Genomic DNA, 25,325 nt, shown 5'->3' on the forward strand with positions numbered 1-25,325 from the left:
GAGTTCTGGGAATAGAACTCTGGTTGCCAGGCTGGGCTACAAGGGCCTTTACTGGCTAAACCGTCTCACTGGCCCTACGAATTCTTGTCATTATTTGGTTTTGTAACACTACGAGTTAAACTAAGGCCCTGCATGCTTTTACTAGGGAATTACTGGACCTGGCACCTCGTTTTCATTTCAGGGCTATGGAAATAAAACTGTGATAGAACTGGCTTTTTTGTTGTTGTTGTTTTTTTTCTGAGACAGGGTTTCTCTGTGTAGCCCTGACTGTCCTGGAACTCATTCTGTAGACCAGGCTGGCCTCAAACTCAGAAATCCACCTGCCTCTGCCTCCCAAGTGCTAGGATTAAAGGCGTATGCCACCACTACCCGGTAGTACTGGCTTTTTTTTTTTTTTTTTTTTTTAAAATTTATTTATTATATCTAAGTACACTGTAGCTGTCTTCAGACACTCCAGAAGAGGGAGTCAGATCTCATTACGGATGGTTGTGAGCCACCATGTGGTCGCTGGAACTCTGGACCTTCGGAAGAGCAGTCGGGTGCTCTTAACCACTGAGCCATCTCACCAGCCCAGTACTGGCTTTTATGAGCTAGCTATACACCCATTTCTTTACTTCTTCTCTCTTTTTTCTTCTTTTTTCTTTTTTTCCTTTCCCATCCTCCTATACCACCAATAGGGCTTCCAAATTGTCCAAGCTGGACTTGAACTCCAGGCAGACCTTGTTAATTTGCATCCTCTAACTCCAGCCCCAGCAGTGATGGTATTACCAGCATGTGCCACCAAGACTAAGAAGTTAAAAAAAAATTTTTTTTAAAGTCAGATGTGAGCGCGCATGACTTTAATCTCAGTACCTGAGAGTGAGAGGCAGGTGGATTTTTGTTAGTTTGAGGAAAGCCTGGTCTACACAGTGAGTTGAAACACAGCTGGGACTAGAGAGACGCTGTCAAAAAAAAAAAAAAAAGAGCGAGAAAGCGAGATCTAGCTGAAAAACATGATGGGAGAGGCAGATCAAAGTGGAGAAACAACTGGTGCAGGTACTGACACCGCATTCATTTTCCCTCCGGAGGCCTGGCATCCCATTGATAAGCATCATCGAAGGGTAAATAGTTGGTTGCAGGAATGAATGAGACACATCTAGGCAGTGACAGGATTATCCTGTCTGTGGCAGCAGCAGTCTCTGTACCGAGTCAAACTTCCAGATGGCCACGCCCCTCGGAAGCCGCGATCCGGAAGCTACTATTTGTTGCCTAGGAACGCACGGAGTCCGCCTGATGACGCTCAGCGGCTGACGACGTCTGCGTCGCAACGTCGAAGCAAATGCGGCCATATTGCCCTCTGGCGGCCACCGTACGGACTTGGCTGACAAGGTGGCGGCGCGCTCGGAGGACCTGAACTGTAGGCGCGGCCATGCTTCCCGGAACGTATGGTCTCCGCTGTCTTACGGACTCGATGGTCAAGATGGCGGCGACAGAGAGACCTCCGCGGCTCTAGGTGGGAGACCTATTTATTTGCTGCTAAAGCCGTCGCGCCGGGCGTGAGGAGTTAAAGAGTGCGGGGCCGCGGAGGCGGGACCAGTGGCGGAAGTAGTTGCGGGCGCCTTTGCTCCCGCCGCGGACGCTGCCGGGGAGCTCGTTCGGCTTCGCGGGTTGTTGCACAGGGTCCAGAGCGGGCGCTCTGTGAGCGGAGATATGGTGAGTACCGGGTCGGATCGGGGTTCAGAGGCAGAGGTCCGGGGGACTGGCAACCGCTGCCTGTTGGCAGGCGCACGGGGTCTCCGGCGAGCTGTGTGCCCAGTCTCCGGGCCGGTGAGTGAGGTTGGAGGTGAACCATCTGTGAGTTCTTTGATGATCCGTTGTAGGTTGGGGGGGACCCCATCGCGGAAGTTCAGTGGGGACTCCAGATGGCAGTTTGGTGGGAAACCTTCACGCGAAGTTCCTTCGCCAGAGAGATAAGGACTTGGCCACGAATGTATTTGCACAGGCTCTGGAGAACCGTCTTCGGGGGTGGGGTCCATGAGCTAAGTTGTAGACACTTGTGGGAAGCCGGCAAGGGACGACAGCTGGATAAATTAAGTGCTATCCGAGTAGAACTCTTTAAGGGGGACACAGTGTGGTAAGTGTATGTGATGAGCAGTCAGCCGGACAGGATGCTTGACAGAATGGGTGTGTGTGTGATGGAAGGGTCCGAGTGATGGAGAAGCGTTTAGGCAAAATAATGAGGCCCACCAGAGTTAGGTGAGGAAGAGGGTCTGGGTGAACTAGAGTGGAAAGGCTAATGGGAAGTCCAAAGACACAGTTGGAATTTGTGGTGAGTCGTGGTGGGGCTGTAAGGCGGGAGGGGGACTAAGGAGCCATCGTGGGGGTGGGTCTCACAGGAAGGAGATGGCTCAGACCTGGAACCTCCGGATGCTGGGGACGACAGCAAGTCTGAGAATGGGGAGAACGCTCCCATCTACTGCATCTGCCGCAAACCGGACATCAATTGCTTCATGATGTGAGCTGGGGACAAGAGGGGCGCGGGCTGATGGCTGGCGGGGATGGGGCCCCCAGAGGAGGCATACCTCTCATGTCTCTACCACTTGCTCTGTCATATGCAGTGGATGTGACAACTGCAACGAGTGGTTCCATGGAGACTGCATCCGGATCACTGAGAAGATGGCCAAGGCCATCCGGGAATGGTACTGTCGGGAGTGCCGAGGTGAGGCCTGCACGTGGGTAGGGAAGGAAGTGGGCTCTGAGAGATGAAGAGGAGCCGTCATGGGAGGGATCCTGGGTAATGATGGTGTGCTGTGTGGCCAGAGTGATGAATTGGAATGCCAGGTTCAATGCAAGCAGTTGTGGAGGATCCCAAAGGAAGGGGCAGCTCTCTCCTGTAGCATGAGCCAGACAGGTTGGCGAGGCAAGAAAAGAGAAAGAGGTTCTGGGACCATTCAGATCCCTCCCACAAACCCACCCTGGCCCCACTCTTTGCCTCACAGAGAAGGACCCGAAGCTGGAGATTCGTTACCGCCACAAAAAGTGCCGGGAGAGGGATGGCAGTGAGCGGGCCGGCAGTGAGCCCCGGGATGAGGGAGGAGGGCGCAAGAGGCCGGCTTCAGATCCAGAGCTGCAGCGCCGGGCAGGGTCAGGGACAGGGGTTGGGGCCATGCTTGCTCGGGGCTCTGCTTCGCCCCACAAATCTTCTCCACAGCCCTTGGTGGCCACACCTAGCCAGGTGAGTAGCTGCAGTGCTTGGGGTTGGGGGAAAGTTCGACTTTTAGGCCTCATCTCTGTCCTGAGCTCTACCCTGGTTGTTGTCTCCTAGCACCACCACCAACAGCAGCAGCAGCAGCAGCAGCAAATCAAACGATCAGCTCGGATGTGTGGTGAGTGCGAGGCCTGCCGACGCACTGAGGACTGTGGCCACTGTGACTTCTGCCGTGACATGAAGAAGTTTGGGGGCCCCAACAAGATCCGGCAGAAGTGCCGGCTTCGCCAGTGTCAGCTGCGGGCACGGGTGAGCATGGACAGAGCTGGGCAGGATCAGATAGGGGAGCATGGGCTGGAGGCCCAAGTAGGGCTGCTTGAGCTACAAATGAGAAAGCGTAGGTGGGGGTGGAGCTTGGTTGTGTCCAGGTGGGTGGGAGGGGCCTAGCAAGTTCAGATGACAGTTCTGGAGGGGACTGGATAGATTTATGTTGTCTGGCATGCCAGGGCACAGCTGGGTAGGATGGAGCCTATCTTTGTGGTGTGGGGAGGGATGAAGCTACCTTCGTTAGACAGGCAAGGCAAGGATAAATAGATGGGGCTAGGACAGGGCGGCCCTCCATTTTCCTGGGGCTGACCTAGGCCTTCCTCCTGCGCACAGGAATCGTACAAGTACTTCCCTTCCTCGGTGAGTCCAGCCCCCCAGGGCGGGGCAGGGCTGCGGGCAGGGCGGTCAGGGCCAGTCCTGAGATTCTGCCCCGCAGCTCTCGCCGGTGACACCCTCAGAGGCCCTGCCAAGGCCCCGCCGGCCACCACCCACTCAACAGCAGCCACAGCAGTCCCAGAAGCTGGGGCGTATCCGTGAAGATGAGGGGACAGTGTTGTCATCAGTGGTTAAGGAGCCACCAGAGGCTACAGCAACACCTGAGCCACTTTCAGATGAGGACCTAGCACTGGACCCCGATCTGTACCAGGACTTCTGTGCTGGGGCCTTTGATGATCACGGCCTAGTGAGTGACAGGCTCCTTCTGTAGTGGGGGAGGGAGGGGAGAAGGCGAGGCTGCACAGTGGGACTGGGACAGAAGGTGAACAGGCTGCTTGGGAACTGAGCAGGTGGGCGGGCATGACCCTGAGGTGTCAGGTGGGTCAGTGCACTCCCTGCTTGCAGCCCTGGATGAGCGATGCAGAAGAGTCCCCGTTCCTGGATCCTGCACTGAGGAAGCGGGCAGTGAAGGTGAAGCACGTGAAGCGCCGAGAGAAGAAGTCCGAGAAGAAGGTGATGGAGAGGGTAAAGCAGGTGTCAGAGGAAGAGGCTGGCACAGGGAGGGAAATGGAGACAGAGCCAGACATGTGCGGTGGCGAGGCAGCCAGGGTCTGAGGCTGACCTCTGTTGAACCCTGACATGAGTCTTGCCCTCTAGAAGGAGGAGAGGTACAAACGGCATCGACAGAAGCAGAAACATAAAGACAAATGGAAACACCCAGAGAGGGCTGATGCCAAGGACCCTGCGTCTCTCCCACAGTGCCTGGGGCCTGGCTGTGTGCGGGCTGCCCAGCCGGGGTCCAAGTATTGTTCAGATGACTGTGGCATGAAGCTGGCAGCCAAGTGAGTCTCTCCCAGGGCACTGAAGGGGGTCAGGAAGGAAAGTGAGGGTATGGCCAGACTTCCCTCCATATAGCTACAGTTAGTTGTCTATGTACTAGTCAGTCAAACCTCATCGGTACAGGAAGCTGCCATTCAGTCACTATCTGCCCCTCCCCCTCCCTTAGGTTACTCAGCCTTGCACCTGTTCGGGTGGCCCATCCTTGTTCTCTGTCCCTTGGTCAGCTCACTCAATGCTTCTGGTGCCTCTCTGCCCGTACTTCACTCTCTCCCTGCAGCCGAATCTATGAGATCCTCCCCCAGCGCATCCAGCAGTGGCAGCAAAGCCCCTGCATCGCTGAAGAGCACGGCAAGAAGCTACTTGAGCGGATCCGCCGTGAGCAGCAGAGCGCCCGCACCCGCCTTCAGGAAATGGAGCGCAGATTCCACGAGCTTGAGGCCATCATTCTTCGCGCTAAGCAGCAAGCTGTGCGAGAGGATGAGGAGGTAAAGAGGCCGTAGAGTGGGCAGGACCCAGTATGAGTCCTGCCTAGCCTCATCCTGCCTTTCAACCTATGCAGAACAACGAGAATGACAGCGATGACACAGATCTGCAGATCTTCTGCGTCTCCTGTGGGCATCCCATCAACCCACGAGTTGCCTTGCGTCACATGGAACGTTGCTATGCTAAGGTCAGGAGGCCGTCCTAAGAGAGTGGATAGTTCAGGGGTGTCTGTGGGCCCACAGGGGACAGATTTGTTGCTTGGGTGGCATGAAAGGGCGCCCAAAGTTCTTTTCTTTGTGTTCATCCCTGTAGTATGAGAGCCAGACGTCCTTTGGGTCCATGTACCCCACACGCATCGAGGGGTGAGTAAGGCTGCCATGTGGAGTTAGGAGAAGGGTGGCTGGGGTGGGGCCTTGGACGTGGGCCTGGAGCTACTCAAGGCCACCCTCCTGCTGACCTCCCAGGGCTACCCGACTCTTCTGTGATGTCTACAATCCTCAGAGCAAGACATATTGTAAGCGGCTCCAGGTGCTGTGTCCTGAGCACTCCCGGGACCCCAAAGTAAGGTTTCTTCTCAAACCCTCTGCATACTGTTCTCCCCTGCTCCATGTCGCACATCCGTTTGTTCTTTTCCTCCTTCTTCCTTCCTTCTCTTCCTGTCAGCTCCACCCCTCCCTTTACTGTTCAGCCATCTCCCATTCCTACCCTTTTGTCTCCTTTTCACTCTCCTTCAGATTCTCCATTCCTCCTCACCTAGCCACACCGACCCTTGGTGTCTCTGCAGGTGCCAGCTGATGAGGTCTGTGGGTGTCCACTTGTACGTGATGTCTTTGAGCTCACAGGTGACTTCTGCCGCCTGCCCAAGCGCCAGTGTAATCGCCATTATTGCTGGGAGAAGCTTCGGCGTGCAGAAGTGGACTTGGAGCGTGTGCGGGTGGTAGGTTTAACCCTGGGTGTGACCAAAGTCCCGGGCTCCAGGGGCTGCTTCTCATGCTTCCTTCCACTTCCTTGGCAGTGGTACAAGCTGGACGAGCTCTTTGAGCAGGAACGTAATGTACGCACCGCCATGACCAACAGAGCAGGGCTACTTGCCCTGATGCTTCACCAAACGATCCAACACGATCCACTCACTACCGACCTTCGCTCTAGTGCCGACCGCTGACTTCACCAGCCCAGAGCCTCTCTACCCTGCATTCAGTTAGGGGAGTGGCCCTGCATTGCCAGCTGTCCGTCCCTTCATTCATCTGTTTCTTCTGCTGCCCTTTGTTTGATCCTCACCATCCACGTTTTGGCTTCCGTTTGCCCTTATCAAAGGGGTCTCTGCTTTCCCTTTGTCACTGTCTGTCTCCTCTCTCCATAGTCAGGGCTGGGGTGAGACTCAAGTTTAGTCTTCCTTGCCTATACCCACCCCCCAAAACCAGGTTTTATTAATAAAAATGTGAAGAACCAACAAGGCTCTCAATAGTCTCCACTGCCAGTTGTCCCAACCCCTAGACAAGGTAGAGGGAGGTAGCATAGCTGTACTCCAGACAGGCTGTGGTAAATGTGCAGGCTGGGAGTATGGAGCTGACCCATCCTGTCCTCCCTTTGGCTGTGAGTCTGACCTCACATGAGGAAAATCCAGTAGTCTGTACTCCGGCCCCTATTTTGGTATAACGGTATCCTGTCGGCATTGCTAAGCAGGCTGTGGTGAGCGAGGCTTGGGAGAATGGTTGTGTGAAGCACACAAAATGGAGTCAGCTAAAGCAAAATGGGGCCAGCTTGGTTTATTCCCCACTGGTCGGTCTTACATAAGTCAGAGCATTGACTCATTGTCTCTGGGTGGCTCAGAGTTGTACTAGGCCCTTATGAGCAAGGCTATTAGTTGTTTAACATTCGTTAACAACCAGTTGGTTAAAGCTGGAGGAGTAGAAGTCTAGTACGAGAATGAGGGAAATTTGAGACCCATATATAAGGACTACAGTCAAACCAGCAATGAGACCAGGAACTATTGCTCTCTCTTCTGATGTTTATTTAGATTTTCTTTGACCTTTTTAAAATTGTTTTAGGGCTAGAGAGATGACTTAGCAGTTAAGAGCACTGACTGTTCTTCCAGAGGTCCTGAATTCAGTTCCCAGCAGCCACATGGTGGCTCACAACCATCTGTAATGGGATCTGATGCCGTCTTCTAGTGTGTCTGAAGACTGTGACAGTATATTCACATATATAAAATAAATAAACCTTAAAAAAAGAATTTAGCTGGGCAGTGGTAGCGCACACCTTTAATCCCAGCACTTGGGAGGCAGAGGCAGAGGCAGGCGGATTTCTGAGTTCGAGGCCAGCCTGGTCTACAAAGTGAGTTCCAGGACAGCTAGGGCTACACAGAGAAACCCTGTCTTAAAAAATCAAAAAAAAAAAAAAAAGAAAAGCATCTTAAATGAGGACTGATAGATACATCTCCATAGAAACAACTAGCTTTTCCCAAGACTACACATAGATCCCCAAACATAAACAGTAAGTATAGACATGCTTCACAATCAGGTTGGAATCTGAGTTCCACAAAATGGATTGTGAAGCATGTCAATGGAAGTCTGTAGGTGTCCTACATCACCATGGGTTTTTTGAGTTACTGTGACACTGCAAGTTCACCTACCAAGCTAAGTCACTAGGGCTGCTGTTCCAGCTCAGCTGTCTTACTAGGGTAGAGGTCACTAAGAGCCTCTAGCATATGGTGGTCTGGACGCCAAGGAGGAACACGCTGTGAGCCCTATTGGGCCTTTGTAAGTGTACACCTTGAAAAACATGAACAGTAACACAAGGTAAGACTAGTTCAGTCTGTCTGAGGCCATGTGTTTTTCTGAGTACAGAAGTACAGGTTAACCAGGTTCCCTGCAGTGCCAAGTAGGCTTTTGGATAGGACAGGCTGAGGGTGAAAGTATTCTAAGAAGGGAGTTTTTGTAAATTATAGTTAGATATTGTCAAGCATGAAGCATTGCCTATGAAATCTAAGGTTAACTGTAGGGTTAACCTTACGACATTCGTAACAATAATTTATTTTTTTAAGATTTATTCATTATTTTTTGTTTGTTTTGTTGTTGTTTTTTTGGTTTTTTGGTTTTTGGATATTTGTTTGTTTGTTTGGTTGGTTTTTTGAGACATGGTTTCTCTGTATAGCCCTGGCTGTCCTGGATCTCACTCTGTAGACCAGGTTGGCCTCGAATTCAGAAATCCTCGTCTGCCTCTGCCTCCCAAGTGCTGGGATTAAAGGCGTGCACCACCACTGCCCGGCTTCATTATTATTTTAAATAAGTACACTGTAGCTGTCTTCTGATGCACCAGAAGAGGGCGTCAGATCTCACTATGGGTGATTGTGAGCCACCATGTGGTTGCTGGGATTTGAACTCAGGACCTTCCGAAGAACAGTCAGTGCTCTTACCCGCTGAGCCATCTCACCAGCCCTAATTTATTTTTTTACTTAACATTCTGGTCACTGCCCCCCTCTCTATCACCCCATCCCACAATCCTTCCCTCCTCACCTTCTCTTCTGGTCAGATGGGGCTCCCTGTCCCCCCCCCCGCCCCCCCAGTCAAGTCTCTGAGAGGTTAGGTGCATCCTCTCTCACTGAGGCCAGACAAGGCAACCCAGCTAGAAGAACATAGCTCACATACAGGCAACAGCTTTTGGGATAGTGCCCACTCTCGTCGTTTGGGACCCATATGAAGGTCAGGCTGCACATATGCTACATACGTGCAGGAAGACCTAGGTCCAGCCAATGTATGTTCTTTGGTTGGTGGTTCATTCTCTGAAAGCCCAAACAGTCCAGAGTATTTGACTGTTGATCTTCCAGTGGAGTTCCTATCCCCTTTGGGGCCTGCGATCCTTCCTCCTAATCTTCCATAGAGTTCCCAAGCTTTGTCCACTGTATAGCTGTGGGTGTCTGTATCTGTCTGAGTCAGCTACTGGATGGAGCCTCTCAGAGGACAGTCATGCTATTCTCAGCTTAGTGGCAAAACTGGCTAGGTAGAGCAGTGTCCACTGTTTCTGCAAAACCTGGCAACAGGCAAGGCACGAGTCAGTTTTTCCCAGTGGTTAGTGTTCCCACAATCCAGGTGGATTCATCTTTTCAGGGCCCCATCATGTTCTTGGAGACCTCAGGGGTTACTTTTAGGAGTGGTAGAAAATCTAAATATTTTAAATGCCATGGTTAGTAGACTTCCAAATGGTTTGAGGACTACAATCTATTAAGTACATCTGAGGCATACAAATTTTGTTACCAGTTACCTGCTTCAGACTCAAACCTGAAGTCATGCACAGGAAGCCAGATGAAGCTTATGTCTAGGATTAGTACTCTGTATGAATACTAGTACCACAACAGAAAGTTTACATACACATAATAATCTTACACATTTTGAGATAATATTTATACCTTAAGAGAAGTTTTAAAGAGTTTCAAAACATTACAAGATTAGTGGTGATAGAACGGTGCCTGATTTTTTGTTTTCCTCTGTCTCATACAAGGTAGGAATTCTGATATGAAACAGATTTTGGATTTTCCTTTATCAAACACGTGTGGGTTTATAGGAGAAAGCCATGCTGTATCCCCCAAATCAGCTTTAATTTTAACTGAATTTAGACCACATAAAGACCATTTGTCTCCTATGCCTGTAGAGGGCAGCAGAGATGTGCTAGAGGTGGGCAAGACTATCCAGCCAATTACCCTTTCTCGGTACATAGTCTCTTGATGATGTCCTCTTTCTTCAGATGTTTCACTTTTCCAGTGGTTTTCAGTTTTGCCGTTTCCATTCATGCCTCCCATGACCAGATATCTTTGCCATTTATCTGCCAGTTAGTGGTTTTCCATTTGGATGACCATATAACTATACCATTGCACATGTGCCACGAATTGGAAAAGACATTTTCCTTTTGATTTCCTAGTTGATTTTCTTTTCTTTTCAAGAGTCATTTATTTATTATAAATAAGTACACTGTAGCTGTCTTCAGACACACCAGGGGAGGGCATCAGATCTCATTATGGATGGTTGTGAACCACAATGTGGTTGCTGGGATTTGAACTCAGGACCTCTGGAAGAGCAGTCGGTGCTCTTAACGGCTGAGCTATTATCTCTCCAGACCCCTAGTTGATTTTCTTATAGCCAATAGAGTGGCACTGATTTTGTGGTTCTGCCCTCAGTATTGGCCATTGCATCCCTCGGTCTATAGTTGTCCCTTTCCATCAGTGACTGATGAACCACCAGTAAATCATGTGTTAGCCAAATGTTGTGATCATTCTATTGGTCCTCACAGTTCAAAAGGTGCCTACTTTGGGAGAGAGGTGAACGGTTTAGGGATGAGGATTATAGACAACTGAGCTATTTCAGTGCAAGAAGGCACAGAACTCTTTGCTGCCGTATCCTGATCATGAAGGAGTTCCGATAGGTACCAGTTCAACTATTGTAGGTTTTACGAAATCTACTTTTAATATATGTTCTTAAATGCTTTGACCTGAGGGAGAATGAGTAGAGGGCAAAATAGCTCAAATAAAATCCAGCTTTGGATCCAAGAGAGTCACATGTGCATTCTGTAATTTCTTTTTTACCAGGGCCCGTTCTCTCTCAGCCTCAGCTTGTCAAAAGACCTGGTTATTAAGATTGCAGTCCACCATGTCCAGATAAGCTCTCCAAGCATGCTTCAAAATGGGAATCCTCCCTTTCTCAGTGGGGCTTCCTCTTCTCTGTCTGATCTTATCTGGAGAGCGTCACTGAGCACATATGCCTGACCGTATTTAGATGATGGCCACACACAAACCTTCCTGCAAGTGCTGCATGACCCAGCACATAAGTCCTGCTCAGCCCTTCTTGCTGTATGATAATTAGGTGGTATGTTGTGACTAATCAGCTCTTCTGTAGCACAGAGGAACCTCTGAGGGAAGTCATGTAGCCTATGGCCAGACTACAGGTCTGACTTCCTCTCTCCCAATAAGAACCTCTTCAACAGGTTCTTGGAATTCCTCTTCATGTAAATGAAACTTCATCATCTTACCTAATAATGTATATCCACCCTGTAAATCCCTACCAATTCTCCAAGATCTGTATAACCCTTGTTCACCCAGAATAAAGTTGAGCTGTGTCACTAAAGTTGATCCCAGAAGCTAATCTGTGGGTATTTATGGCCATCCAAGCCTTGCTCCCTTTGTCCTTGCAGACCAGTGTGCAACAGCCCCAAGGAAGAAGGGAGGACCACAATCAGCTAACAATTTCCCCATGGACTATTTAAGTCCTTATCACCTTGTATTGTTTAAAATAAATTACTTAGCTCTTGAGTAGTTAATCCAATTGTGGGCCATAGCCAGTCAATCTCTCCCAGTGATTTTTGAATATCATTAAGAGTTTGCAATTGATCTCTCCTGATTTGTACTTTCTGTGGATGAATTTTTTTAGATCTATCTTATATCCTAGATAATTAACTGAAATCTCCTTTTAGTGATTTTTTGAGCCATTTGTAATCCCCAGCAATGCAAAATTCTCTCTACTTCATCAAACATTTTTTCCTAAGGTATCTGCATCCAAATCTGCCAGTAAGATGTCATCCATTTAATGGTAAATTTTAGGTTGAAGAAACTGTTTACGAATTATGTTAATTTTTTTCAAATCCTATTTTTAATGATGGCTCTTAAAAGCTTTAACCTCCCAAGTAGCCTACCACCCTCTAGAGGTAGTGGGAAAGAAAGGATACAGGGTGGGGTGGTGTTGGGTGGAGTGAGTGGACCTATTTAGAAAGGTTCTTTGGAGCAACTCCTGTCTGTATTGTCTAGAAATTGAAAGTTCAGTTCACAGATTAGGAGGCAGTGGCAGCTTGATCCATTTGCAAACACTTTATGGATACACCAGCAGTCTAGTTCGGTAGAGTCAGGTTAGCAACAGTGGTGACATGACCTAGCAAAGACAGCTAGGCCTCAGCCTTGGCTCAAGTCTGCAGGTGGGACGAACAGCAGCACCAGAAATTCTCAGCTGTGCCTCTCTCAGGGAAGCAAAGATCAGTGAAGTTGTGCGGCCCACAAGAGTTGTACCAGCAAGCCAAGCTCTTTCTCCATCACTCAGTCACTCTGTTGAATGGTATTTATACCCTCTAAACATCACATGTCCTTCATGTGCCTTGCTCAGCACCAGTTTTGCCTCAGCACCTGAATGTAGTCAGCCTGAGTCTATGGAGTCCCGATAAATGGAGCTCATTCACACAGTGTAAGGCGGACCAATACATGCACTTTGCTAGCAAAGAATCCTTCATCATGTGTCCTTTCACGTGATTGCTGTAGCAGAACAGCCTCTCTCCTGGGTCTGCTTCAGTGAAACGTTTCTTCAGAAGTCTGCTTTAGTCTTTCACCTGTGTCCACTTCAGGAAAACACTCCTTCACATGTTTGCCCCAGCAAAACAGCATCCAACACAACTGACTCTCCAAAGAACCCTTAGGTTTCCACTTCAGGTACCAATCCATCACTGGTCATGCCAACATGACCCTGGCAGGAAATAAAAGCTCGGTGCTCCTTACTCCATCCACAGGGCCCAGAAAGCCTTTGGCACTACCTACTCTCCTCATACCCATATTTGCTGTCAGTTGAGAGCAGGCTTATTATGGCCATGAGACTTTTGACTCTGGAAAGAGGCCTGGTAGAGTTTGTAAAATCCTAACCTACTATATCACACCAGGAGAGGGCAGGTGGCAGAAGTCTGAAGTTTCTGTTAAATGTAATAGACTAGAAAAGTCAAGTTGCCCTGACTTCATATATCCTCGCCTACAGAAACACATCCTGATCTATATAGTACAAATGCTTTCCCTACCCTTTTGAGAACAAAACATAGGGTTCCTCCTTTCCTAACATGGAAATCATATTTGTATAATTTCCCTGACCTACACCTTAACTACTGGTTGTTCCTTTATAAACTCTGTCTTGCCTTATTTCTTGGACTGGAGTTCTTTATGGCAGACTCTTGCTCTCAGTCTCAGTACTATTTTGGCCTCGTGGTGATCCATACATTGCTAGAATTGGGTATTTCATAACAAAGGTTTCAAAAGCTCTAGTTTATTACAACAATGGTTTTATTGAAACCGTAGGTCCAGCAAGATGTCTGGACCAGAAAGTTCTGCTCAGCAGGATGTAGTCAGTGTAAGCAAGGCACAGTGAAACCACTGAACTAGACCACTCCATGGGTAGGAAAGACATTTAAGACAAACAGCTTAGATGCCTCAGAGAGTAGAGGACTGCATCTGGAAGGGGAAGCCTTGTTAGTTTTACAGAGCCAGGTAGCATTTGGAAAGTGGCATGAAGGTCAGAACAGCCTAGGAGTTAACCATAGGTACTTTGAACCGAGGGAGCTGTTAGGGTCAATCAGGAACTAGATACCATTTGTCCAAGGTAGTCACTGTTGTAGGTGGAGAAGTAGTGGCTTTCCTGAAAAACAGAAACCCATCTCAAGAGATTTCTGAGGAATGATGAATTAGGTTTCTAGGTACCAGAATAGGGGCTTCTCCTGGGCTCTAAGAATCCAGCCTGGGTTGGCCCAGGGCTGTCATCTTAGGACACTATCAGCAGCACTGCCATTTGCAGGGCGTACTTCATGAACAAACAGTTGTAGTGGGCTACCGAACCATAGTTATATCACCTTGTGAAAGTATTCTTTTTGTTTGTTTTGCTTTATTGTTTTTTTTTTTTTCCCAAGACAGGATTTCTCTGTGTAGTCTGGCTGTCCTGGAACTCACTCTGAAGACCAGGCTGGTCTTGAACTCAGATCCACTTACTTTTGTCTCTCTAGTACTAGGATTAAAGGCATGTATCACCATTGCTCACCACTTAAGAAAAAACTTAAGTGTTAAAATTAACTCGGGTAAACTGCTCACTGATCACTTAGACCAGCTATGAATTTCTATACAGTGTGTCCCTTACCTAGTTTCTCAGTAATTCTTGTGAATAGCCTCAAGGTTCCAAAAAAAAAAAAAAAAAAGCTTGACCCATAACTGCCATAACTGCTATCTTTCTGCTTCTGTGAACAACGCTTGCTTGCTTCCTGTGCAGATGCTCACAGCTAACTTTATATGTCATACAATTATGGTTTTTGCTTTTTTTTTAATTTGTTTTTTAATAGGTATTTTCCTCGTTTACATTTTCAATGCTATCCCAAAAGTCCCCCATACCCACCCCCCCAATCCCCTACCCACCCACTCCCCCTTTTTGGCCCTGGGGTTCCCCTGTATTGGGGCATATAAAGTTTGCAAGTCCAATGGGCCTCTCTTTGCAGTGATAGCCGACTAGGCCATCTTTTGATACATATGCAGCTAGAGACAAGAGCTCTGGGGTACTGGTTAGTTCATACTGTTGTTCCACCTATAGGGTTGCAGTACCCTTTAGCTCCTTGGGTAATTTCTCTAGCTCCTCCATTGGGGACCGTGTGATCCATCCAATAGCTGACTGTGAGTATCCACTTCTGTGTTTGCTAGGCCCCGGCATAGTCTCACAAGAGACAGCTATATCTGGGTCCTTTCAGCAAAATCTTGCTAGTGTATGCAATGGTGTCAGCGTTTGGAAGTTGATTATGGGATGGATCCCTGCATATGGCAATCACTAGATGGTCTATCCTTTCGTCACAGCTCCAAATTTTGTCTCTGTAACTCCTTCCATGGGTGTTTTGTTGCCATTTCTAAGAAGGGACAAAGTGTCCACACTTTGGTCTTCGTTCTTCTTGGATTTCATGCGTTTAGCAAATTGTATCTTGTATCTTGGGGGTTTTTGCTTTTAAAGGCTCAAGCAAATTGGAGGTTGTGGCTGCTCCCCACTATTCTGTATGAGGCAATCCCACTGGTGGAAAATAAAGGCTCCAAATAATTGAACCTATTTATGTCTCTCGGGAGGATGTATGTGTCTTTCTTCACCAATCTTTTGGAGGACCCAGGATGATCCCTGAGGAGAGGACCCCCAAGTCCTGAAGTAGTAGTGGTCCTTCTAGGCAAGAATAATGGCCATCAGGATTCTTTTTTGTTTGTTTGTTTTTTGTTTTGTTTGTTTGTTTTTTTCGAGACAGGGTTTCTCTGTGTAGCCTTGGCTGTCCTGGAACTCACTTTGTAGACCAGGCTGGCCTCGAACTCAGAAATCAGCCTGCCTCTGCCTCCCGAGTGCTGGGATTAAAGGTGTGCGCCACCACGCCCGGCGCCATCAGGCTTCTTAAAGGACATTTCTTGTCCCCAAGAATTTACAAGCCCATCACCAATTTGACCCTAACCCTTTTTGAAGGAGTCTACCTGTGTAGCTGTATTTGGGACCTCCAGAGGTAAGATAAATCTAGGGTTTTGGTTTCTGTTCAATCTGAGGCACCAATTGGGGGAGTTAAGGAAAAAGCTGGACATAGCATATGTAAAAATTTCTGAGTCCAGGTCATGGGTGGGACCTTGCCACATACTCTCAGGATCTGGTTTGTCTTGGTAGATATTGATTTGTGTCCTGTGTCTTTTGTTTTTGTTGTCTCGATCTTTTGTCTGTATTTCTGTGTTCCCATTAATCTTTTCCAGTTACAGGCAGACATGGGAGAGCAAACATCAATGGGCTCAACCTTCCCCTTAGAATGGATGTTACAAAACTTTAAACTAGGTTCAAAGCACAGAATCAGAGATGGAGTTCCCTTCTTCAAAGGAATTCTGCTTGCTTTGAAAACTGGCTTGGCAAGATTTTGGTGTGGGTTGGCCTGATACCAGGTTACTCAATGTCAAAGTTGCTCCCAAGATTTATTCTGTTGAGGGACCCTAAGGACTTTTTCTAGTCCCACACCCTCCTTTCAGCTTTCCCCTCCCACCTGGGGTCAAGATTAGGCCCAGTTCCATTCTCCACCACAGGAGCATTCTTGAGTAAAAAATTCTCAGAAAAACTGCAGACTGTACTGACTGATAGTCACCTGATCCTCTGGAAAGTCCCAGATAGAGTTCAAATGCATGTCATGATCTGCCCATGCTTGCTAGCCAATAGATTTAAAGGTCAATATGCTTAGCCAATAAGTTTGAACTGTAACCTTGCTGATGTAACCTGTGCCCCTAAAAGTATAAAAACTACTTGTAATAGCCATTCAGGATTGCCTTCTAGTCACTTGCTGTCTTAGTGAGGGTTTTACTGCTGTGAACAGACACCATGACCAAGGCAAGTCTTATAAAAACAACATTTAATTGGGGCTGGCTTACAGGTTCTGAGGTTCACCACTATCATCAAGGTGGGATCTTGGCAGTATCCAGGCAGACATGGTGCAGGCAGGGCTGAGAGTTCTACGTCTTCATCCAATGGCTGCTAGTAGAAGACTGACTTCCAGGCAACTGGGGTGAGAGTCTTAAGCCCACACCCACAGTGGCACACCTGCTTCAACCAGGTCACACGTATTCCAACAAGGCCATACCTCCAAATGCTGCCACTCCCTGGTCCAAGAATATATAAACCATCACACTTGCCTTAAGGGACTAGTTGAAGGTTAACCCTGATGTGCATGCAGGAAGATAAACCTCTTGCTTTTGCATGATCTTCATCTTGGTGTCACCCAGGGGCATCTTGAAGTAAGTACCACTGACCGAGGGTGGTGGTGGTGGTGATGGTGTCTTACACTATCATTCTTGGAAGACTCAGATTCCTGGATCAGTTTCCCTATATGTGAGTGTGATTGGGCATCCTGGAAACACCATCTTCCTGGCTACCAGAGTGCCACAAATGTAGGATCCAGAAGGTTGTAGCTGCAGGTAACACCTATCCTATAGCCCTAGGTTCATTTGCCTTTTCATTCATCAGTGATCTCCATAAATTAAAAAAAAAATCAAAACCCCTCCTTCTCAGACAAACCTCAAGGTTTAATTTCTCTTCTTGAGTTTTATGCTCAGCAGCCTACTGAGATAAGTTTCTTCACCTCAGAAGAGAGAGATGATCTGAAGGGAACCTTTGAGGACTCCCTGATTCTGGAAACCATTTTTCCTTCTACCAGAATTTAATGGGATCCTAAGAGTGAACAAGGTAGGGGGCTATCAATACCTATTGCTCAGTTCTAATGAGTGGTCTCTTTAATGATGAATGGAAGGCCACAGATTTATCTAAAGTTAGTGAGGTTTTTGCAATTCCTGTCATGTTTCCAGAGAGACTTTTAGAAGCCTACCCAACCAATACACCCCTTGATCTGGAAGCCCCAGAGAATAGTCAGGTGATTAACATAGCCTTTGCCACCCAGTCATACCCAATGATCCCCAAACCCCAGAGAATACAAGAGTGATAAATATAGCATTACCTAGTCAGCTCCAGATATTAGAAAGAATCTCCAGAGGCAAGAAGGATTTGAAGGAGAAATGTCAGAGTTGTCAAAAGTATTTCATTGAATCTCTAATAATAGAGACTTGATAGAAGAGATTGTCAAAATGGTTGGGAAAGGCAATTGTGCTAGTGCTGAGAGAAACAAGGATGGATGGTCTGTTAGAAGGTAATGAAAGAAGCCTCCAGAGGGGCCAGTGGATGTGTCAAGACTACCTAGACTTCTTTTAGCCCCAAATCAATGTCCATATTGTAAGGATACTGGAAAAACGAGGGCCCAAACTGTTGGGCTAGACTACCCAAAGCAATGATAAAGTTTCAATTATAAGCTAAAACTGCCTGATGGGGCTGGGCTCCATTCCATTAAGCCCCCAGTGAGCCCATGGTTACCTGCAATTTAGGAGCAAGCCTGCTAGTTCCACCAGGATGAGTTTTTTAGTTTAAAAAAAAAACCCAAAAAACAAACAAACAACAACAACTTGACAGATCCCCCCCCCCCCAAAGAAGAAATAAGTTCAAAGTATAGTGTGGTCTGGTGCTTACTCCTTGTCAGGTTATCTGGTTATATTGGAAGGAGGTACGGTCACATATACATTCCTGGTTATGCCAGACTACACCTATTCTGTACTAGGCCAAGACCTGTTCTAGAAACTACAGACCATTATCACCTTTAAGGAAGACAAGACAGAATTAGACTACAAACTCCCAACTAGTTACTGTCCATTTGTGGAAGAATACCAGATACTGTCTGATCCATCCCTGGCCCAGCTGAGATCTACCCAACTCTGGTTGAATTAAAAAGCAAAGTTTCCAGGGCTGTGGGCAGAAACAAATCCATTGTGACTACCAAGACATCAAAGCCCCAACAGTAAGTAGTTCAGCTGACTACTACTGTAACCTCAATCACAGTGAAAACAAAAAAGGAATTGCAATCCATATCCAGGGACTCAGGGAGGCTAACATCTTAGTTCCCTGTTAGTCACCTTGGAACCTCCACTCTCAACTTATAACCCAGCCCTAACAATTACAGACCTGTCTAAGACTTAATAGAAGTAAATAAATGGGTAGAAATTATTCATCCCACAGTTCCAAACCCATAAATCTGTTTCAGTTTTGTGTCCCTTGGTAAACAAGTTTCTGCTGCTCTGGATCTAAAAGATGCTTTCTTCAGCCTGCTGTTGGCCAAGGTAAGCCAACCTATGTTTTTTCTTTTGAATGGACAGATGCAGAGGGGTATTTAATGGTATCTAGTTAGGGTTTTATTGCTGTGAACAGACACCATGACCAAAGCAACTCTTTTTTTTTTTTTTAGATTTATTTATTTATTTTATGTATATGAGTACATTATAGCTGTCTTCAGACATACCAGAAGAGGGTATCAGATCCCATTATAGATGGTTGTGAGCCACTATGTGATTCCTGGGAATTGAACTCAGGACCTCTGGAAGAACAGTCAGTGCTCTTAATTGCTGAACCATTTCTCCAGCCCCCCAAAGCAACTCTTACAAAAACAAACATTTAATTGGGGCTGGCTTATGGTTTCAGAAGTTCGGTCCATTATCATCATGGCAGGAACATGGAAGGCAAACTTGGTGATGGAGAAGCTGAGAGTTCTACATATTGATCTAAAGTCAACCAGGAGAGAGACTTTCTCTTCCATCCTGGGCAAAGCTTGAGTACTAGGAGGCCTCAAAGCCTTCCTACACAGTGACACTTTCTCCAACAAGACCACAACTATTCTAGTCAGGTCACACCTCCTAATAATGCCACTTCCCATGGGCCAAGCATATTCAAATCACCACAAATAGACAACTTGCTTGGATTAGATTGCCATAAGAATTTAAAAAGATACCCACCCTACTTAAAGAGGTTCTCAGTGCAGACCTCCCTGCCTTTAGGCAGAATTACCCAAAGGCTGCCTACTTATACCTCGCAGATGATCTACTATGGGCTACTGACACTGAGACATGTCACAAAAGGCCTGTTGATGGAGTTTCAAGACTACAGTTATCATGTCTCTGCCAAGAAGACCCAATTATGTTTTACAAAAGCCACCTACCCTGGTTATAATTTAGAAAGAGGAAAATTCACCCTGCCCCAGAGGTGCACTGAGGAAATTCTACAGATCCATCTGTTAGTGGCGATTCTATAAATGTTACAGTTTTCTCTTAACCCAGCTAGCTCCCAAAGAATTGAGGCAGAGGGTCCTTGATCCAGATTAGGAAGTAGCTGAGGAGAGATTACTTACGAAGTCCAAAAATTAATTTGGTAGAAAGAGAGATGAGGAGAGAGAAGCAGTCCTCACGTAGCCAGGAAAGACCCATGCTATCAGACTGGGGACTCAAGTCTTGCCAGGTTTTGGCACCATTTATCTCTCCACTGGTCAAATGAGCCAATTCAATCCAGCTTAAAAATTATATATAAATGCAGATTTATTGGGAAGCTGCTCTCTGGTGAATTCTTTGGCCCCAAGGACGAAAAACCAAGTCTTTGTTCTGTGGTCTTTGATACAAAGACATGTGATCTGAGGTTACTGCCCCCCATGTAAACCTTTCAAACCTAGACTATCAATTGAGACACAATTTCTATAGTCTTGGGATCTCTGGAAAATGCTGCGAAGACCGATACTGCTGGGTCTAAAATTGATCTCTAGATGCCTCTTGGATGTCTGCTGCAAAGTTTATCCAAATTGGTCTGAATATGCTATGTCCAGTTTCTGGGGACCGTGCTCTAGTCCTTTCCCCTTCTCCTTCACCACAACACAGTCACTGATCTAAGGCACAGCAGCATACAGGCTCCAGGTACCACCTAACTCCACTTCACCCCCCATCTCCCTCCTATCCATGCCTGGATGGAGCTGGTGGCAGTGATAGCAGTGGCAGCGGCTGCAGTGGTGGCAGTGGCGGTGGCAGCAGCGGCAGCAGCAGTGGTAATAATGGTGATGGGAGCTATCAGCCTGATCATTTTAAGTTGCCCACCATGTCTGGCTAACTATACCCTGGCCAGGAGTAGTACAGTACATAATAGATAAACTATGTGCCTGGACACAATCTTCGCATTGGGACAAAGAGGGTGACACCATGGCTTCACTGACAGGTTGGTTAAGTGTAGTCACATAACAAGCAGCTATCTTTGTTGTGGGAAAGTCATAACTTTACCACAACTCCAATTATATCCCTCAAATTTTCATCTGTCTGTTTGAAAGGTATAAATGTGACATGTCCTGTGGTGGTTTGAATATGCTTGTCCCAGGGAGTGGCACTATTAGGAGGAGGTGTGGACTTGTTGGAAGAGGTGTGTATCACTGGGGGTGGGTTTTTAAGACCCTCCTCCTAACTGCCCGAGGACAATCTTCTCCTGTCTGCCTTTGGATGGAGATGTAGAACTCTCAGCTCTTCTAGCCCCATATCTACCTAGAGGCTGACATGCTCCTACCTTGATGATAAGGGACCAAAGCTCTGAACATGTAAGCCATCGCAAATTAAATGTTGTCCTTTTATGGTAAACCTGATGACATGGTTTAGGAGAAGCTGAGAGTTCTACATCTTTTTCTGAAAGCAAATAGAAGACTGGCTCCCAGGAAGCTAGGATGAGGGTCTTAGAGCCACACCCACAGTGACACACTTTCTACAATAAGGTCACACCTACTCCAACAAGGATACAACTCCTAATAGTGCTATTCCCTAGGCTGAGCACATACAAACCATCACATGCCACTCTCTCCCATAGGGTTGTTCAAACACATGAGTCTTTGGGGGCCGTACCTACCTATAGCATAATAAAAAATAAATTTAGTCCAATTTCCCAAAGTCCCCATAATTTATAGCAATCTAAACAATATTAAAAGTCCGAAGTTGAAAGGTTCTTCTGTGATTCATCCAATCACTTAACTGTAATCCCCAAAGCAAGACAGGAAAACATCTGGGCAAACTCAAAACTCTGCATCTCCATGTCTGATAGTATAGCAGTCTTCAGATCTCCAACTCCTTTTTCACCTTTGTTGACTGCAACAAGCTTCTTTCTCCTGGGCTGTTTCTACTCCATGTTAGCAGCTTTTCTCAGCAGATAGCCCACAGCTCTGGCATCTCAAACATCTTGGGGTCTCTAAGTTAACTTCAACATTACAGCTACTTGTTTCAATATCTGGGCTCCACATATGATCTTCTGTGCTCCTCCAAAGGGGCTCAGGCTACACCGCCAGCTCTGCCCTCTGTAGAACTCTAGGGTCTGTAGTAGACTATACTCTACTGCTGCTGTTCTTGGTGGTCATCCCATGGTACTGGCATTTCCAATGTGACAGGGTCTTCTGCTGTAACTAGGCTTCACCAATAGCCTTTCATACGCTCTCTTTATGGTGCCAAGCCTCTACTTCTTTGCATGACCTCTTTAGTCCTGGGCTGTCACCTGCAACTGAGGTTGTACCTTCACCAATGGCTTTCCCTGGACTCTCACAGTGCCAAGCCTCAGCTGCTCTCCATGACACCATCATACCTTCAAAACCAGTTCCACCTAGGTAAGTTGTACATATTTGTATAGTTTTTTTATAATATTACTATATCCCTTTTTTTCTTTATAACCCCTTTCCCTTTCCTCAGAAAGAAGAATAGAGAAGAGGAAAGGAAAGATAGAAATCTCTACATCTACATTCTTTAGTTTTTTTTCCATTTAAAACTATAATTACTTGTAAATAATTTTTTAAAATGACAACATTTCTATAATTTATAAAATAACCAAGCCAGATATCCCAACTTAAGGGATTGGGATGACATTTTTTAATGATTTTTTGTTGTTGTTGAATTGGGGGAAAATTGGGGGTAGGGCAAGAAAATTAGGATAAATGGCTAGTGTTAAGAAAGTTAGTTGTAGCTTCTTTTCTGGTTTCCATGGCAGCCACAGCCATGAGCAGCAAAGTCTCACGTGACACCCTGTATTGAGGTGGTGCGGGAAGGCCTGCATGGGAACCAGGGCAATGTTTCTGGAGACAGTAGAGCTGCAGATCAGCCTGAAGAACTATGACCCTCAGAAGGACAAACACTTTGGCACTGTCAGGCTTAAGTCTACCCTCTCCTGAAGTTCTCGGTGTGCATTCTGGGGGACTAGCAGCACTGTGATGAAGCCAAGGCTGTGGATATCCCCCACATGGACATCAAGGCACTTAAGCTTAATAAGAACAAGAAGTTGGTCAAAAAGCTAGCCAAGAACTATGATGCCTTTTTGGCCTCTGAGTCTCTGATTAAGTAGATCCTACCTATCCTGGGCCCAGGCCTAAACAAGGCTGGCAAGTTCCCCTCCCTGCGGACACACAATGAAAACATGGCGGCCAAAGTGGATGAGGTGAAATCTACAATCAAGTTCCAGATGAAGAAGGTGCTGTGCCTGGCTGTTGCTTTCGACCACGTGTAGATGACCAATGATGAGCTGGTCTACAACATCCATCTGGCTGTCAATTTCTTGGTGTTCTTGCTCAAGAAAAACTGGCAAAACGTCCGGGCTTTGTACATCAAGAGCACCATGGGCAAGCCCCAGCATCTGTATTAAGATGCTCCAATAAACCCCAGTGCTGAAAAAAGAAAGTTAGTTGTAGTATTTGCTGTCTAGTCTTTCTTTGGTTTGCAGCTACCAACATGTGTACCGATTGTAGGTAGCTTGCAGTGCAAGCAGTTGGGAGAACAGGTCTATCTGTCTTGTGTCCTGTTTAGACATGGGGGATATGGGAGTGAGCATGGGAAAGCAGGCTCAGGACAAAGATGCCCAAATCAGTCTGTTGCACCTATGAGAAGGCTTTGGAAATTTAGTTGTTTGTTGTTATTTGGTTGTTGATCTTTAGCTATGAAGGTTGTATCTCAGGAAGTCAGGTCTTAGGGTCCTTGGTCCTGTGTTGTGGCACTGTTTTATGTCCTGGCTCTGGGCTGTGGTGTTGCCTCTAGCTGCCAAGGTTTGCCTGGGACTTGGGGAAGGAACGTCTTAGTTAGCTCTCTGTATAACCTTTAGAGCCACTCAGAATTTAATTTCTACCCTTCTGCAGCTTTAGAGCCCAGTTCTAGTTGTTTATATGGGAATGTGTGGTCTTTTATCTCAACTTAGTTCCATTCTAAACCCTATGTTGGGCGCCAATTTGTTTAAATTTCCAACCCTAATAAGCCTATATGAAACACATAATCTAAATATTATGATTGGAAACTATATGTCTAAATTAGACAGATCTAATACTATACTAACTTATTCCCCAGGTGTAGACCCCATGTTACTTGCAGTTTCTTCCAGCCACCCAGTTCTGGACCATGGTAGTTTTTCCTCATCTTCCTCTGTCCTTTCTCTCTCTACTGTATGTTCTTTTCTATTTGCCCCTCCCATCCCCCCAACTCTCCAGTCCCACCTCCAGTCTCCAATCTCCAGTCCCATCTTTCCCCTTCACTGCCCAATCACAGACTATAGCCTTTTATGGACCAATTAAAATAAAGAAAAGGTTCATGTCATCATGTGAATACTTAATGGTCTACTCATACAGGGCAACCCCTCTTTAAAAACCAATATTAGGGCTGGTGAGATGGCTCAGTGGGTAAGAGCACCCGACTGCTCTTCCGAAGGTCCAGAGTTCAAATCCCAGCAACCACATGGTGGCTCACAACCATCTGTAACAAGATCTGGCGCCCTCTTCTGGAGTGTCTGAAGACAGCTACAGTGTACTTACATATAATAAATAAATAAATCTTAAAAAATAAATAAATAAAAAAAATAAAAACCAATATTAACTTTAAAATACAAACAACATCAGGTCAACCCACTATACAAATGTGCTGTGGGAAATATTAAAAAATGATCAGCAAGCTTCCTGCACTACTGCTGGGCACTGGTGGTAGGGGGCACATGGCTCCAGCCAGGTGATCTAAACTCAGGGGTCTCTCTGGGCTGGAGCTTCCAAGTTCGTTTTGCTGCCATGCCAGCCCCATGCAACGACCATCCACCCCAGCAAAAGTCAGTTGTGTTGGATGGTGTTTCACTAAGGCAGACACATGAAGGAATGTTGCGCTGAAGCAGACACAGGTAAAAGGATGTTCTTCTAAAGCAAGCACATGAAAGGACACAGGATGAAGGACTCTTCTCTAATGACTCCCATGCATTGGTTCAATTTACATGCATTGTTGAGCTCTGTTTATTGTGACTCCATAGAGAGAAACGTATCGAAAACCTTCTCAAGAGGTTCCTGTGGCTTCTTGTTGCTTCTGTGGACTTGGGCAAATTGGCAGAGTGATGTCAGCTGAGAGTGATGTCAGTCGATACAAATTCATGAGGAGTTTTAGCTCACGTGCTAAGGCAAGACATATGCTGAGGTAAGATTCATGGAGGGCACAGGATGTTTGGAGGGAATATTAATAGATTGGACTCAATGGATGGTGAGAGGGACTTGGTTTGCTTGCATAGCTAGCTTTGCAACATTTCTTGGTCTTGTGTCTTCTCTGATCTTTGCTTCACTGAAAGAGGCACAGCAAAGAACTTCTCCTGGTGTCCCTGCTGTTCCTAATCCCTCCTGCTAACTCATGCAGATTCAGCGGAGGCCTGGCTGTCCCTGCTAGGTCCTGCCAAGGCTGCTGCTATCCCCACACTGAACTGTAATGCTAGTCTATCTGTTAAGTATTTGCAAGTGTATTGAGCTGCTGCTGGTGGCCCTGTGAACTGAACTGCTGGTTTCCTAACAAAGCATATGGGATTTGCTCCCAAGAACAATTTTTAAATAGGTTCACTTCCACTGTATCCCAATA

The 25,325-nt window shown here is 46.7% G+C and overlaps 1 protein-coding gene and 1 pseudogene across 3 annotated transcripts; both read left to right on the top strand.

The window, feature by feature from the left end:
• The first annotated feature begins 1,348 nt into the window (after positions 1–1,348).
• Cxxc1 (CXXC finger protein 1) lies at positions 1,349–6,738 on the top strand. Of its 3 annotated transcripts, none has more exons than XM_085833457.1 (15): positions 1,349–1,692; positions 2,376–2,494; positions 2,598–2,698; positions 2,979–3,214; positions 3,305–3,496; positions 3,848–3,874; positions 3,951–4,196; positions 4,355–4,483; positions 4,607–4,791; positions 5,067–5,274; positions 5,349–5,459; positions 5,585–5,634; positions 5,737–5,833; positions 6,057–6,209; positions 6,288–6,738. In XM_085833457.1, the coding sequence occupies exons 1-15, from the start codon at positions 1,690–1,692 to the stop codon at positions 6,432–6,434; spliced, it is 2,004 nt and encodes a 667-aa protein (XP_085689583.1). In that variant the 5' UTR covers positions 1,349–1,689; the 3' UTR covers positions 6,435–6,738. The 3 variants fall into 3 exon arrangements, with proteins under 3 accessions (XP_085689583.1, XP_021006265.1, XP_021006266.1); XM_021150606.3 differs by having other exon boundaries at positions 4,355–4,474; XM_021150607.3 differs by having other exon boundaries at positions 1,350–1,692; positions 4,355–4,462.
• Positions 6,739–22,463: 15,725 nt separating this feature from the next.
• LOC110285175 (large ribosomal subunit protein uL1 pseudogene) lies at positions 22,464–23,103 on the top strand (annotated as a pseudogene).
• Positions 23,104–25,325: the final 2,222 nt, after the last annotated feature.

This window comes from Mus caroli, unplaced genomic scaffold (genome assembly GCF_978045245.1).
Source record: "Mus caroli unplaced genomic scaffold, Mus_caroli_1 scaffold_19, whole genome shotgun sequence".
Lineage (NCBI taxonomy): Eukaryota > Metazoa > Chordata > Mammalia > Rodentia > Muridae > Mus > Mus caroli.